The sequence below is a fragment of the Littorina saxatilis genome, unplaced genomic scaffold, assembly GCF_037325665.1.
Source record: "Littorina saxatilis isolate snail1 unplaced genomic scaffold, US_GU_Lsax_2.0 scaffold_1363, whole genome shotgun sequence".
Classification (NCBI taxonomy): domain Eukaryota; kingdom Metazoa; phylum Mollusca; class Gastropoda; order Littorinimorpha; family Littorinidae; genus Littorina; species Littorina saxatilis.
Genome location: NW_027127026.1, coordinates 9446 through 26392, shown reverse-complemented (window position 1 = coordinate 26392; position 16947 = coordinate 9446). Strand labels below are relative to the sequence as shown.

Here is a 16947-nt window from a genome sequence, read left to right as displayed (position 1 = left end):
TTGAGATCATAAAGGTTGAACATTATCTAACCATGGTTTATTTTGTTTTAATAAATCAATATTAAAATCTCCTAAGAGAATGGTTTCTTTTGATTCTAACAAAGCAGCATCTAACATATGTGAACATTTGTCCGTCCAGTTTACACGTTCTGATCTGCTGGATTTCTATAGCAGAAACCAATAAGCACTGGAGGTGCCTTTTTATATTTAGTCAAGTTTTGACTAAATATTTTAACATCGAGGGGGAATCAAAACGAGGGTCGTGGTGTATGTGCGTGTGTGTGTGCGTGTGTGTGTGCGTGTGTGTGTGTGTGTAGAGCGATTCAGACTAAACTACTGGACCGATCTTTATGAAATTTGACATGAGAGTTCCTGGGTATGAAATCCCCGAATTTTAGCGCAACTACTAAACCGCTCTTCTTGTCAATTTCACTGCCTTTGCCGTGCGCGGTGGACTGACGATGCTACGAGTATACGGTCTTGCTGCGTTGCATTGCGTTCAGTTTCATTCTGTGAGTTCGACAGCTACTTGACTAAATGTTGTATTTTCGCCTTACGCGACTTGTTTTTCACTTTTGGCAGCGTTCACTACCAATTTGACGCCTAAAACAGACTCGTTTCTGTCCACCGACAAAGCTTTTATCACACAAAAATTGCTATATATGACAGCTAAGACCGTATTTGTTACATGTTAGCAGTTTTAACCCCGAGTTTCTACTGCACACAAAAAATAATAGCAAAATCTCAAAGAACGTGTGTATCACCTAATATGGACCACCTTCGACAAATCGAAGAAAATAAAACCTAAAGGCTATTTCGTTCACTAAAAACTCATTAAGAAGCTTGCTGAACATAATCTATAAGCAGCCTCGAGCTTTCAAAAACAACAACAGATATTCTTCTTTTCATGGAAGTTGATCATTTCATTTATTTTCACTTTGTTTTGGATAAGTTTCTTTAGTTTCCTGTTGTGCTTCAAATAATGTTCTCATTAACCCGAAACAGATAAATATAAAGCATATTTTAAGTAGTCTGACTTGCACAATAAGTTGTATATGTTATTTCAAAGTATAGGGTGCTTTTTAAAGTGATTCGTGAAGGCCTCTTCACTGGTCCACATTAGGAGCCTGGGCGCCTGATATGGACCATTTGTGATTTTTTATGTATTTACTTTTTGCTGAATGTCTATCAAAGCTATTTCACTCTAATTAGGCCTAACGGTTCACCTAAGAGAGAAGGACTACCAAACACAAAAATGAAACTTCTTCGCAAGAAAACAAGCTAGTTATTAGCATGAAACAAAAAGTGGTCCATATTAGGAGCCCTTCCCCTACTTGGACAAGAAAGAAACAGTCTCGCCACGCAATACAAAAGAAACTCCTGGATGCTGTTGTTTTTTTTGGTCACATTTGAGTTCCTGAGCATGTTAATGTGTTAGATGAAATGTATTTTGTTTATATAAATGAGAGAGTGGGTGGTATTTGTTCAAGCATTAAGGTCGCTTCACGTGTTCCCCTACTTGTTCACTTGTGTGTGCAAAAACACTTTCAACAACAACACGAATAAACAGAGAGACAAATCTTGACTGTGTGTGTGTGTGTGTGTGTGTGTGTGTGTGTGTGTGTGTGTGTGTGTGTGTGTGTGTGTGTGTGTGTGTGTGTCTCTCTCTCTCTCTCTCTCTCTCTCTCTCTCTCTTACCTTTGTGGAATGACCATGACAACTTGAGTCGCTCAAAACATCACAGGTTCAGATAGTTGTAGTTATATATGTCGTAACGAAATCTGGTAATTGCCGAATTCGTGAAATCGGCAACGTATTTGCCGAATTCGTGAAATCGGCAATCGCTTGCCGAGAACGCGAATTCGACAGGCTATTGCCGAAATCGTGAAAGGCCAGATTAAAGTTGTCGAATTCGTGAAATCGGCAACGGATTTCACGTAATCGTCAATCGATTTCACGAAATCGACGATTTTGTCGATTTCACGAATTCGGCAACTTTAAACATGTTTTGGTGCAACAGAATGTAGTGTAGCTGAGCTGTCACGCGTCTGATGGCAAACTGAACTGTTCTCTGTGCCCATCTTCTTCTTCTTCGTCCTGTGGTAACCCCGTCGACTTGGAGTTAACTCCACAATGTTCAGTCACTTTCACGTGCATATCGGTCTTTATGTAGTTGAAATAAACGGTGAAAAATACTCACCCTTTAAAAAGAAAAATGTGGAGCCCAAATTATATTCACAATTTCCTTCATAACAAGGAAGCTTTCAATGATGGAGGCGCTGTTTGCCGACAGGTTTGATGATGCCATCAGAAAAGAAAAATTTAGCGTGCACATTCTACCAAGTAGAAAGGATTACAATACAATGATTTCAACACTTGCTGGTCAGCAAACCAAAGATCGCGGTTACTACTATTTGAGAAGCCGGTTTGAACTGTTGGACATAGCTGGCTCACAGAGAATAGTAAAGGTAATAAACATCTCCTCTCTCTCTCTGTCACTCTCTCTCTGTCACTCTCTCTCTGTCTCCCCTTCTCTCTATCTCTATCTCTGTCTCTATCTCTATCTCTGTCTCTCTCTTTCTCTCTGTCTCTCTCTCTGTCTCTCTCTTTCTCTCTCTTTCTCTCTCTGTCTCTCTGTCTGTCTGTCTGTCTCTCTGTCTGTCTGTCTCTCTCTGTCTCTCTCTTTCTCTCTCTCTCTCTCTCTGTCTCTCTCTCTGTCTCTCTTTGTGTGTCTCTCTCTGTCTGTCTGTCTGTCTGTCTGTCTGTCTGTCTCTCTCTCTGTCTCTCTCTCTGTCTCTCTCTCTGTCTCTCTCTGTGTGTCTCTCTGTCTGTCTGTCTGTCTCTCTCTCTGTGTGTGTGTCTCTCTCTCTCTCTCTCTCTCTCTCTCTCTCTCTCTCTCTCGCAATTGTAGTTAGTCATTTATGGAAATCAGATACATGTGTTTGTGTGTGCGCGCGTGTGTGTGTGTGTGTGTGTGTGTGTGTGTGTGTGTGTGTGTGTGTGTGTGTGTGTGTGTGTGTGTGTGTGTGTGACATTTATCTAATAACAATACATCTGTCAACATGAACATACTATCTATTGCCCGTTTTGAAACTCGCTTTTCTTTAATCCAGAAACGACACGATGCCACCGCACACCCAAGGTACTTGATAACCAAGGAGGATTTATTCCAACGCATCCTGGAGGCCCATGTCAGTACCGGACACGGGGGAGTAAAGAAGACACGCCTCGGACTTCACGACAAATACTGCAATATTACTGAACGGATGGTGGCCATATTCCTAGCAAACTGCGAATCGTGTCAGAAGAAGAAGTCAAAGCCAAACAAGGGACTGGTGGTGAAACCATTATGCAGTTCGGGCTTGGGTTCGCGAGGACAGGTGGACCTCATCATCATGGAGTCACAGCCAGATAGAGACTACGTGAATATAATGAACTACCAGGATCACTTCACTAAGTTCAATTTTCTGAGACCACTGAAGTCGAGGACCGCTGCAGAAGTCGCCTACAACTTGATTGATATTTTTACACTGATAGGAGCCCCATGCATCTTGCAGAGCGACAATGGTCGTGAATTCGCGGCGAAAGTGGTATACGAATTGAAAGAATTGTGGCCTTCGCTGATGATCGTGCATGGGCGGCCGAGGCACCCCCAAAGCCAAGGTAGCGTCGAAAGATCAAACCATGACATCAAGCAGATGTTAATTGCATGGACAACAGACAACTCCTGCAGCAAATGGGCGGAAGGTCTGCGATTTGTCATGCTGCAAAAGAATTCGTCAGCGCATCGAAATTTGAACAACCGTTCTCCCTTTGAGGTCATGTTTGGCCAAAAGCCACTGGTTGGGCTGCAGAAAACTAGCCTCCCTAATGATGTGATGAGGAAGCTGGAAACCGAAGAAGAGCTTGCTGGACTTCTAGCAAATACTACACCCCCACATGGTGAAACAGACGACGATGACACAGATTTCGTTCCACAGATGAGCCCAATCGATGACAGTAGGTTATCTCCGCAAGCCGCAGGACCTTCTTCAAGAGAAGACGCAGAACATGAGTCAGTCAGTGCTGCAATAGCCCATCTACGTGCGACTCAAACAAAGGCCAGGTCTGACACAGACAACGAGGACGAAGAAGAAACAGCTAGATTTCGAGGGTAGTCTCGCTTCACAGATGAGCCCCGTCAATGACAGTTGGTCATCTACGAATGCCGATGACGGCGTTGCCCCGTCTACAAGAGAAGACGACGCAATATCTGAAACTGTAGATCCACTGACAACGCACGTAGCTCTGATCAACACGCGTAGAGAAGAAGCAAGAAAGGGACAGGATAAGAGCCGAAGTGAAATGCTCAGGCGAACGAAGCAAAGGCAGATCGGTCGGAGATGCCGTCCTCATACCAGTTTCAGAATTTGATCGAGGACGCCTTGATAGCAGAAACATTCCAGGTGTAGTGGTTGAAGTGACACCCAGAGAAACTTACCGGATTGGCACCGAGCACGGCACTGTGAATACCACATTCAGCCGATCCGAGCTGTTAAAAGGTGATAGCAATATCGTCAGAGATGTGAACCCCGAACTGATGTCGGTGAGGCACCTTGCAGGTCTGCACTCCGCTCATGGCGGACAAGGGTTTTCCAAGTGCTCTTGCGGGTCAACCTGCTCATCAAAACGATGCACATGCAAGAAATCCGCCGTGAAGTGCAACAGCCACTGCCACCCAAGAAACGGGAAATGTACCAACAAATAAGACGTCGTGGAAAGTTGTGGTGTTACCTTACTTGTAACATTACACATGGATGATACATTATACTTACCTTAGACACGGATATTACATGTCGTCTTGAGCAATTACAGTTTTCCTACTTTTTCGACTTCTCTTGTCCCTGACGTTTCGTGGGACTGACGTTGTGACGTTGTGGCGTAACATCACTTGCGTTGCACATAAATGGTCTTGATCAATAATACTATTTTCAGTTGTTTCTTGTCCTTGTATTTTCCTGGAACGTTATGGTAGCTTGTACTCACCTTAGACACGAATATTACATGTCGTCTTGAGCAATTGCTGTTTTCCTACTTTTTCGACTTCTCTTGTCCCCGACGTTTCGTGCGACTGACATTGTGGCGTAACATCACTTACGTTGCACATACATGGTCTTGAGCAATTGCTACTATTTTCAGTTGTTTCTTGTCCCTGTATTTTGTTGCTTAACTTACCTTAGACATGGATACTACATGCCGTCTTGAGCAATTTCTGTTTATCTACTTTTCCAACTTGTCTTTTCCCTGAAATTTCCCCTTTTCCCTGAAATTTGCACATGCATGGTCTTCAGCAATGATAATTATTAAACAAACAAAAATGCCGTGCTCGTTCATGCCATTGTCATTCTACGCACATACACACACCACCACCACCACCACCACACAAGACACACACCACTACCCGGTGGCAGTCCCCTGGCTACTTTAAAGAAATGGTCACTGCAACGGCATGGAAAGAAAAAAGCTATTGACTTGTACATTTATAGGATATAACTAGAACGTAGATGGAATGTACAAAATGTAAGATAATCGTATCTGAACTGTGGGAGAAGTGTTGTGACCATCCAAAAATTGGCTACCTAAAATAAGTTCTAAGGTTTAGAGAAAAACCCTTTTAACAAAACATTTAGAAGGTTAGGTGGCCCGCAAAACTGGGCAAATAATTGCAGAACATTTGTTTAATACGGGTTTTTGTTGCAGTACCACCGAAATTTCGTGGTGAAGAAAAAATGGAGTATTGGTGGTAAGTTTTATCTTGACTTTATTTTCAGCAACACACAAATTCCCGATCGAATAAAAAAAATTGGTAAAAAAATCTTCCAGTCATACGAATTTCTTTAGATTGTTTTGGCATAATGCTTAGGTATCAAGGATAAACCACAAAAAGAGGCGCTGAGAAAAACGTAAAAATAAATTTTTTAGAGCAATTTTCTGATATGATCAATTTTTCGTGGCATGAGAAGAGAATGGCTACTTAGCAAAACACGCTTCATTTTTTTTCTTTCAAAGTTCTTGAGCACCACTGATATATGAGACACTTTCTTTTGGTGAGTCAAATCATTGAAAATAAGTTATGCTCAACATGGCACTCGACTTACCAAACAAGGGTGATTTTAATGTGGCTTAAGTAGACTTTCCTTTCAGCGCCAACTGCAACCGCAAACTTTTTAACGTTCACAACTCTTCAGTGCACATTTTGGAAAGCCATATGGGTATTCAGAGTTCGACTGTATGTTGTTTGTAACTGTACTCTACTCAAAGAGTTCCGTGGTGTATGATTTTGAGACAGAAGAAGATTACAAATGTTTTTAAGTAGCCGTGGTGCATATAGGTTAAGGTTAGGGTAGCCTTTTCAAGTTGTTAAAAAAAAATATGAACAAACAACACACACATAAACCAACAACGAGCACATCATGTACTGAAACAAAACACAAAACTGCAAAATCACTTGAATGTTTTACTTGGTCTTCTTGCTAATTCACTGTTGATAATTCTCTTTGTCCGTCATTGGTTTTCTTAAAAAAAAATTCTGTTTCAGTACGCTCAAATCCTCTCCCCTTGCCCCACAGTTAAGAATAAACTCAGTAAACAAAACGTAATCTTTGTGATCGTATAGCTCGGCCCTTTATACGTTTCTAGCACTGAGTATGGGAATGGGAATACGATGAGAAAATCAGTCAGTTAAGAAAGACTGAGAGAGAGAGAGAGAGAGAGAGAGAGAGAGAGAGAGAGAGAGAGAGAGAGAGAGAGAGAGAGACTGAGAGAGAGAGAGAGAGAGAGACTGGGGGGGAGAGGGAGAGAGAGAGGGGGGGAGGGAGAGAGGGGGAGAGGGGGAGAGGGAGAGAGAGCGAGAGAGCGAGAGATTGGGAGAGAGGGGGAGAGGGAGAGAGAGAGAGGGGGGGGGGAGAGAGGGAGAGGGACTCGAGAGAGAGAGGCGGAGAGGCCGGAGAGAGACAGGACATTTCAGTGTCAGTTTCCTGAATTTCTGTATTTGATAAATTTACAACAAAACGTTGCAAGTGCTGCAAATCAATTTAGAATTAACGCCCGTGTTATTTTCGCAAGAATTATTCCTTGCTTATATATATATGACTTGTATCAAACATGTCACAACTGATATGATGATGCCGCTGGACTGAGTTGTGACTGAGAGATGTAAACTGAATTTACAACGCTGAACTGTTCAAAATTATCACAAGCAGGTCGGAAAAGAACAGGCATACATTCTGGACAGTCAGCAACACTTGCACAATTAAAAAAAATCTACATTTTAACAATAAAAAAAAATGATACGACCCCTACAGTTAGAATTCACAAGCCAAGAGAGATAACTCCCGAAACACTTCCGTCGCGTCGGTCGCCACGGCGCGAGAACCGCAAAATGGACGATACCAGCGTTTTCACAGCAGAACGGCTAATGAAAAAAAGGAGACGCAAGGTGAGTACAAGTTTGTTAAGTGTGTGACCAGCCACAGATTGGTTGTGAGTTCTAATAAGAGTGAAATATCAGACAAGTGTGGGACACGTACAAACTCTGGTCTAGATTTTGACAGCATGGCATGCTGTGCAGAGTTGCCATTTTCATAATGTTCCACGTGCCCCTTTCAGTGCCACCACTCCCTCCCCAAGCTCTCTATGAGCCAGCCATCACATCTTTATGTGACGGCCGACACGGTATGCAACATTGTCTGATGACATATATATCATTTTTCCTTTTGTTTCATCCACTCACGCACGATAGGGAAGGGAGGGGAGAGGGGCCCCGCCCTCTATGGTTTTAAGTTCCTCAAATTGCTTCTTTCCGTGCATTTACAACAATCAGATCTATCCAACTACTGTAGATGCTAGTTGCCGGTTGCTGAATCATCAGTGAATACTGAGTCTAGATAGTTATTTATCAGATAATTTCAGTGCAATCCTTAACAGTGACACAGAATAGGGCAATATAATCTCATGGTTCTGTCTTTAAAGCATTTTCATAGGCCCCTTTACTCCGCTTTAACCGGGCCATTATACTGATTATGATTATGTTCTTCTCAGGTGGATAGCTATTCTGTCATGGCATTACTGATTAGGTTATTGGTTTACTTACTTACTGATTAGAAAGTTAGAAATACTATCACCAATGTGTGTATCTTAAATCATAATTCATATGACGTTGACGGATGTTAAATTGAAATATTATACGATGACCCACACACATATTGTCAAAGAGTTATGATTATGAGCATTGCTATTGGTCTATTCTGCTTACACTTAGTGACACAGAAATAGTAGAGTTTACTCTCCAGTATAGTAGACCACATGCTGTGACACAAGTGTTTGTTTGAAGTTATTGTTTGTTTGTATCTGTATTTGTGTGGGAGGGTGGATGGTATAGACCAAAATCTTACCTGTGTGTTAAATTTGTGTTGTTGCTATATTGCAGGGGAAGAATCAGTTCCTCGTAAAATGGAAAGGCTATTCCAACAAGTAAGTGTTTCCTTTCCTCGCTCACTTTTTTCCGAAAGGTTTTCAAATTTTATGAAATTGTTAATATTAATATTATATTAATGCTGTTATTTTAGTAGGGTATTACTATTACTATTTGGCGGGGGTGTAGCTCAGTTGGTAGCGCGCTGGATTTGTATCCAGTTCACCAGTTGGCCGCTGTCAGCGTGAGTTCGTCCCCACGTTCGGCGAGAGATTTATTTCTCAGAGTCAACTTTGTGTGCACTCTCCTCGGTGTCGATGTCCGAACACCCCCCGTATGTACACGCAAGCACAAGACCAAGTGCGCACGAAAAAGATCCTGTAATCCATGTCAGAGTTTGGTGGGTTATAGAAACACGAAAATACCCAGCATGCTTCCTCCGAAAGCGGCGTATGGCTGCCTAAATGACGGGGTAAAAACGGTCATACACGTAAAAGCTGTGGGAGTTTCAGCCCATAAACAAACAAACAAAGAAACAAACTATTACTATTAAATCCTCTTTTATTGCTAGCTCAAATTTACGCAGATCAAAAAACAAGAAATTGGTATGTTGATTGCTATCTGAGCGTGACATTGACGTCACATAATTCATCAGTTTAAGAATTCAAACAAAATGTTATCATACGTTCAGTGATTCACTATACTTCATCCCAGCAGTCTTTTAAGTGGACAGACAAACAAGCACTTATGGCACTCATAGTTAACTTAGCTGATACAATGTTCCTTGTATCAAAATGCGTCACTCAGTGTCAAAAAACTGAAATTTACAGTTGCTCTGCTCCAGTCCCAAACCAGGCTTTGATCCTCTATATTCTGCTACCTGGTCCATGTTTTTCAATGCCAAGGCCGTCGCTGTTGCTTGCCAATTTCCGGCATGTGTTGTGGTTTTTTTTAGATGGAAGCGCCAAAATGTTTTATCGTTGGCGAATAACATTAGTATAGGAGGCACAGTACTGGACATGTATTTAGGGAGATTGCCCTCGGCAGTGACGGTAAAGACAAGCCTGACGAAGTTGCTAGCCTGCCAGAATTGTTATAAGCCTGGTGCATACCACACATACAAATAATGACAGGGGTAAATGACATTGATTAAATGATTGATATACATATATATATTACTTGTTTTTTTCAGATATAACTCATGGGAGCCAGTCAAAAATATTTTAGATAAAAGTCTCATTGATGAATTCAACAAAAGGTAAGTGACATTGTTCTTTGTACTGTAGTAGTACTATTCTGATATCACTATCAGCATCAGTTGGACAGTCTTGAACTAAGAAGCTACTTTAGGACTAAGGAGTAAAACCTGCTACATACTTAACTAATAACATGAGAAGGGCAGGTCCAAGGATGCACTAAGTATTTATTGTTGAAATGTTTTTAATGTTTTCAGCTTGTACCAACTTGAATTTACGGACCTAACAAATCGAAACAAATATATGACAACATTTGAAATTTTGAGAGGTTTAAACTCTTTCTAGTTTACCACTGTAAGTGTGTCTTAATACACCACAACGATTTTCCATTGCACTGAACAAGACTTTTTGTTCTCTAGAAAACATCTCCAGTGATTTTTTTTATTACAACTGTTATTTCTTTTAAGCTTTTAGTATAGTTAATATACAATTCAACAAATAGTAAAAACAAGTCTGTTGCTGGTTTTCAGGATTTTTCAAACCAGTGGGGGTTTTTTCCTGCCAACCCAAAAGTAAGTCTTTTGAAAATGTTTTGTATGACTGGAGCAACCAGAAACATACAACTTTTATTTTTTTGGCTTATGTCATTGTGTCTTGTGAAAATCAGATGCTGAAAAATAGACAGTTGATGCATGTTTTCTGCATAGAGTTTAATATGTCATGTTACCAGGACAATGACCGATGTCACAATTCATTATTCTAACTCTGGTGTATTTCTGGATTGCGTATTGTGTTTTTTGTTGTGTTTGTGAGTGTGTTTTTAATGTTCTTTACTCCCTGCCAATAAAAAATATAGGTACATTTTGTACCTTTCTTAAAAATTGAAAACAAGTTTGGAGCTTTGATCAAGTCAATTGCTAAGATGCCAAACATATGCTGTCATTTGTAGAATTCTAGAATGGTTTATTGATCAGATTCTGAATCATGTACTCATAGACTTCTTTTGTTTTTCAGAAATGAAGATGAGGGCGAGAAGTCTTGCTCAGAGTCAGATGTCAGCATGGAAAATGATTTTTGTCCAAAGGTATTCTACTTTAAGTTTGAGTCAAAAATTATTTCTTTCCAATGTCTTTCAACTGCAACAGTGAAGTGTATCGTATCAAATGGGATACTTAAAGTCTGCTAATATAACAAATATAAACTTGGCATGGCATACATAAGAATATATATTGCAACAGTTTTATTTTTACGTGAACTTACAAATTTATGCTCGTGTTATTTCTTTTAAGCCTTCTGTGCCGTTAATGTTGCTTAACTTAGCTAGTCACTAATTCAGCTCACGTTTTAGATCATAGACAGATGGTCAAATGCGATTCTTTTGGTTGTAAAATCAGGTTTTAAAGCCATATACTATGATATAGACACTGAAGATCAACTGTGGTATGTACCGGGCCAGCGATATTTCTGCCGGGCTAGTGACTTTCCGGCTGGCGAGTTAACATTTTGAGATTTGGCTATCCCTGCAGTGCCAGTGAAGATCAGGGTTAGCCAATTCTCTACTTTTACAGGTTCAATTGAGGGAAGGTGTAGTGGTTGTTTGTTTGGTTTAGCAACGAAACAATTCATCCCTTTTTGGAAGATGAGGGTGGTCCGCCCGAGGGCAGACCGGGTTGTAGGTTCGAGACAACAGATTGACTATTGTCGTTTGGGCAGCTTAGCGATTCTCTATCGGTTTGCTGCGTGGTCGTGTGGCCGTTTTCGCTGTTGGCTACGGCGCTCGCGCCTTTCCCTGTCCTCCTCGTAGGTACGGTGGCGTTGTACTGCAGCTTGTTCCTCTTTGATGGATTTCTGCAGGCTGAGTTTCAGCATCATGCTGTGGAGACTTAAACTTTCTGTCAAGAGTATACTTCCATTGATTTTTCGTGTATGAGCTATTTTTAATTCTGGCTAAAGTCATCATACTAGTCAAGCAATAGCAGTATATGTCCAGATGTTGAGGTCAGTTTGGAAAAGTGCAAAGATTATGCGCAAGCCTTTGTCTAAATCAAATTTAGACTGGCATCAAAATTACACAAAATTATGCAGCATAATAAAGGGGAAAAAGAAATACAAGGAGGCTGTTTGTAATATGATTGTATTCTTACAAGGTTTCATGTCACATGTTTTAACTCCACAGGACGAACAGCCACCACAACAAGTGGGATCCGCAGCTGTCAATGACCTTGACAATCAGATCCGAGCCCAAGGTGAACAGGTCCGTCAGCTGAAGACCAACAAGGCCCCGAAGGTAAGCATGTGTTGTGATGGAGATCTTCAAACTCAATCTTCTGGTTTTGATTAGGTAGGGACGGGCGCAGTGGCGTGGTGGTAAGACGTCGGCCTCCTAATCGGAAGGTCGTGAGTTCGAATCCCGGTCGCTGCCGCCTGGTGGGTTAAGAGTGGAGATTTTTCCGATCTCCCAGGTCAACTTATGTGCAGACCTGCTAGTGACTTAACCCCCTTCGTGTGTACACGCAAGCACAAGACCAAGTGCGCACGGAAAAGATCCTGTAATCCATGTCAGAGTTCGGTGGGTTATGGAAACACAAAAATACCCAGCATGCCTACCCAAGAAAGCTGAGTGAAGCTGACTATGCTCTCAGAGTGTAGTTTGGGGAACCCAAATGGGCAAACGAGATCACACGTAACCAGAAAATTCTGGAACGCTGAAGAAGAAGAAGAAGATTAGGTAGGACCAACACGTAGTATGGCTGTTGTCAATGTTAATTGTTATCAATTGTGTCGTTGTGTTGGAAAATGCAAGTGTGAAAGGATACAAAAGAAAAATGATTACTGTGAATTGTTTTGATTTTGTTTACCCTTTTTACCATATCATTAGAATCTGAAGGTATTTTTTTGACCTGCATGATAGTGTATTTTTTGGCCAGGAAAGGCCACAAAATCACAATGAATAATGCAAAAATTCGTTTTCGGTCGGGGGGTGTTGCCCCCCTGGACCCCCTAACGGGGCCCTGCCCGTACCCCGCCAGGGCCTGAGCGGCTCCTGGACCCCTGCCTCCAAAAATGTTCAGTCAATTTGATTTTCCTAGGTTTCACCCATGTTGATGTGCAGACTTAAACTTTCTGTCAAGAGTATACTTCCATTGATTTTTCGTGTATGAGCTATTTTTAATTCTGGCTAAAGTCATGATACTAGTCAAGCAATAGCAGTATATGTCCAGATGTTGAGGTCAGTTTGGAAAAGTGGAAAGATTATGCGCAAGCCTTTGTCTGAATCTTCTTCTTCTTCGTCGTTCGCTCAGACAGCAACTCCGGAGGTCCTGATGAAGGCTGCTGTACGCCGGAGGCTGTCTAAATCAAATTTAGACTGGCATCTGCTTCTTCTTCAGCATTCCAGAATTTGTCTGGTTACGTGTGAGCTTGTTTGCCCATTTGGGTTCCCCACACTATACTCTGAGAGCATAGTCAGCTTCACTCCGCTTTCGTTGGGTAGGCATGCTGGGTATTTTCGTGTTTCCATAACCCACCGAACTCTGACATGGATTACAGGATCTTTTCCGTGCGCACTTGGTCTTGTGCTTGCGTGTACACACGAAGGGGGTTAAGTCACCAGCAGGTCTGCACATAAGTTGACCTGGGAGATCGGAAAAATCTCCACTCTTAACCCACCAGGCGGCAGCGACCGGGATTCGAACTCACGACCTTCCGATTAGGAGGCCGACGTCTTACCACCACGCCACTGCGCCCGTCAAAATTACACAATCTTCTTCTTCTTCGTCGTTCGCTCAGACAGCAACTCCGGAGGCCCTGATGAAGGCTGCTGTACGCCGGAGGCTGTCTAAATCAAATTTTGACTGGCATCTGCTTCTTCTTCAGCGTTCCAGAATTTGTCTGGTTACGTGTGAGCTTGTTTGCCCATTTGGGTTCCCCACACTATACTCTGAGAGCATAGTCAGCTTCACTCCGCTTTCGTTGGGTAGGCATGCTGGGTATTTTCGTGTGTCCATAACCCACCGAACTCTGACATGGATTACAGGATCTTTTCCGTGCGCACTTGGTCTTGTGCTTGCGTGTACACACGAAGGGGGTTAAGTCACCAGCAGGTCTGCACATAAGTTGACCTGGGAGATCGGAAAAATCTCCACTCTTAACCCACCAGGCGGCAGCGACCGGGATTCGAACTCACGACCTTCCGATTAGGAGGCCGACGTATTACCACCACGCCACTGCGCCCGTCAAAATTACACAAAATTATGCAGCATAATAAAGGGGAAAAAGAAATACAAGGAGGCTGTTTGTACTATGATTGTATTCTTACAAGGTTTCATGTCACATGTTTTAACTCCACAGGACGAACAGCCACCACAACAAGTGGGATCCGCAGCTGTCAATGACCTTGACAATCAGATCCGAGCCCAAGGTGAACAGGTCCGTCAGCTGAAGACCAACAAGGCCCCGAAGGTAAGCATGTGTTGTGATGGAGATCTTCAAACTCAATCTTCTGGTTTTGATTAGGTAGGACCAACACTAAACAGTATTCCGTTGAGAACTTTATTGAAGAAGGTTAAAACTCTGAGTGACTTTGTTTTTATGGACTTGTTTTGTTTTATCATAGTTAAGCCAGAAATGCCATTCTCTCTGTGAAACCTGCAAACATTTTTGTACAACTGGGATAATTATCAGTTACATTTTTTATGGATTTTTTTTTAAGTCCAGGCTTAGATAGATACTTCAGATTAAGCCCCTTGGAAGTCTCATCACATGCTGAAAGATAAGTGGAAACGGGGGTTAAATCTGCATATTGCCGCAACTTGGATTCTACCTACATTTATTTTGATGTTTCTGTGAACTGCAGGAAGAGGTAACTGCAGCGGTGCAAACCCTCCTATCACTGAAGAAACAGGACAAGGAGACAACAGGCAAAGACTGGACTCCGCCCACACCAGGCTCCGCCCCTGCTCAAACCCCTCCCACTGCTTCCGCTGGAGGTGATCTAGACGCCAAGATCAAGGAACAGGGAGACAAGGTGCGACAGGTCAAGGCCAACAAAGCTCCCAAGGTGAGAGGAAACTGCAACAGCTGTGACAACACAAGCAAAATATGCAAATACACTTGCATAATGTGCACACACTCTGGCCTGTATGCAAATAGTCTGCATGCATGCCCTCATGAGTGCATGCAAGCTCACACTCTCAAATCCTATTACAGTCAAACCTGCCCTGTCTACCACCTCTCAATAATGGCCACCTGCCCTCAACGACCACTTCAAAGGATCTCTCCCTCTCTCTCTCTCTCTCTCTCTCTCTCTCTCTCTCTCTCTCTCTCTCTCTCTCTCTCTCATGATTGTCCTCGTTGGCCTTCTTTGCCTCAAAGTCCCTTTTTTTTCTTTTTTCCTTCACTTCTATCCCTAGCAAACGCCCACCCCCAATTTTGCCCTAAATCAGTGCACAGGGGGGGTGGGCTTATGCTAGGGATTTTACGGTACTTGTATTGTAAAGGCTGTATTTTGAGTGCAAAAATCTTCAACAAGCAAATTCCGTGTGGTGAATTCAAATTCTAACATCCAGATTTCTGTTATTTGTGATGGATTACTTTGCCTTTTTGAAAATCTAATACATTTTGTAATTTTTTCAGGGACAGATCCAGTACCTTGTAAAATGGTCTGGCTATTCGAACAAGTGAGTCGGACTTTCTTTTCAATCATATATCAATATGTGATAAGGCAGAGGCCTATCTGGATTGAGAACGCTGAAAAGTAGGATATGCGCCGAAATGGCTGCGATCTGCTGGCCGATGTGAATACGTGATGTATTGTGTAAAAAAAAAAATTTCCATCTCACACGGCATAAATAAATCCCTGCGCCTTAAATATGTGCGCGATATAAATTGCATAAAAAAAAGTAAAAAATTAAAATTAAAAATAAATCCCTGCGCTTAGAACTGTATCCACGGAATACGCGAGATATAAGCCTCATATTTATTATTATTATTATATCCTCTCACTTGGCCATGCACTGAATATTTTTAGTGTTTTTGTAGCAAAGTTGTGTGATATCAGTTGATCTTTTTTCATCTCGCTGGCAAACATATCGGCTGAAAAGTTGATTTGTGTGGTTAAGTGGGCAGATACTTTGATCACATATAAAAGACATAGGAGATTTCTGGTGGTTCAAGTAATTGTTTTGACAAACTTGATTGTTTCTGTAAGATTCTGGCTGTATCTGTCATGATTCCAGTGTTAACAAAAGATATAATTTGTTATGCTTCTGCAATCCTTTTTACTTTGTCAATTTTACTGGAAGAGGTTTTGAGAAAGGCATCCCCTAATGATTTGCAACGCAGATCAAAATCATCTAACGTGTCATTGTAATAGTGTTGGATCTACTTCATCAAATGAAACTTCAAGTTAACACAACCAAATCCTACTCTTGTCTTAACCAATTTTCTCAAAATGTAAGCCCCAGTGCTTCTTATTTTATTACAATTCTGTTCATATTGTTGTGTCATTTTAACTCTGTTCACTTTTTTATTGCTAAGGTCTGCTGCTTCAACAAGAAGATCAAGGCAAAGACAAAGGCAGACAGAGCCCTCACAGAGAAAAAGGTTGGTTTATCATACTTTTTGACTGTTCTAATGTGTTGGTGTTTTTTTTCCCTGCAGTTTTCCTGCAAAAATTGCAACACCATGTTTTACCGAGCATTCCTCAGGGTTGAAGAAAGGGTGGTTACAGGCATTCGCTGATTGAAGGTTGTCACCTGACCTGTGATCAACACATATCTTTTTTATTGTCTGCTCGCGAGTCGCGACAGAATCAAATAGGAGTATGTCTAGATATTGAGATGTCTTCGATAGTTCAAATAAGAATACATGTATTTCTCGATAACTTTCAGGATGCACTCAGCACAGGGAACCTGAAAATACCCATCACGTCAAATTCGGGGAGGGGTGGCGTGCACGTACGATGCCCTTATATCTCTGACTATAAGTAAATGCTGAATTCTTTACATAGCTAGGTAACAAACGCTTTCTTTAAAACTTGTTGCAGAAGATCCAGCTTGTCTCCTTGTTCTACTGGCCAGCATTCTGGAAATGATGAAGAGTCGGATTGCATTTCAAAGGACGGTGGCAGGAAACCTGAGGTATGTATACTTTTTATTTACACACACATGAGAGCACACACATTTTAGTAGGGAATATAACTATGAGGACACTGTACATGCATGATGTCCGCACCAATTTACCAGTTGTAATCATCAATGCTTATGTTTTAGTAAGCATTTGATTCATGTAACATCCCCG

General features: G+C 41.7%; 2 protein-coding genes and 1 long non-coding RNA gene across 3 annotated transcripts; all 3 read left to right on the top strand.

The window, feature by feature from the left end:
- The first annotated feature begins 3062 nt into the window (after positions 1-3062).
- LOC138955491 (KRAB-A domain-containing protein 2-like) lies at positions 3063-4157 on the top strand. The gene has a single exon (XM_070327086.1). The coding sequence runs from the start codon at positions 3063-3065 to the stop codon at positions 4155-4157; it is 1095 nt and encodes a 364-aa protein (XP_070183187.1).
- Positions 4158-6968: 2811 nt separating this feature from the next.
- Positions 6969-10733, top strand: LOC138955492 (uncharacterized). Its single transcript, XR_011452251.1, has 4 exons — positions 6969-8511; positions 9645-9710; positions 10179-10220; positions 10663-10733. It is a non-coding gene; the product is annotated as an uncharacterized lncRNA (long non-coding RNA).
- A 1067-nt stretch (positions 10734-11800) lies between these two features.
- Positions 11801-16563, top strand: LOC138955490 (bifunctional glutamate/proline--tRNA ligase-like). Its single transcript, XM_070327085.1, has 6 exons — positions 11801-11935; positions 13999-14109; positions 14504-14707; positions 15283-15326; positions 16186-16251; positions 16539-16563. The coding sequence occupies exons 1-6, from the start codon at positions 11801-11803 to the stop codon at positions 16561-16563; spliced, it is 585 nt and encodes a 194-aa protein (XP_070183186.1).
- The last annotated feature ends 384 nt before the right edge of the window (positions 16564-16947 follow it).

Bases quoted from the DNA above. Each gene is read 5' to 3' on its own strand.
- LOC138955490 (XM_070327085.1), top strand. From the start codon at position 11,801: ATGTCACATGTTTTAACTCCACAGGACGAACAGCCACCACAACAAGTG. The intron at 11,936-13,998 runs GTAAGCATGTGT...TTAACTCCACAG, and splicing joins AGACCAACAAGGCCCCGAAG to GACGAACAGCCACCACAACA. The intron at 15,327-16,185 runs GTGAGTCGGACT...TTTATTGCTAAG, and splicing joins TGGTCTGGCTATTCGAACAA to GTCTGCTGCTTCAACAAGAA.
- LOC138955491 (XM_070327086.1), top strand. From the start codon at position 3,063: ATGAACATACTATCTATTGCCCGTTTTGAAACTCGCTTTTCTTTAATC.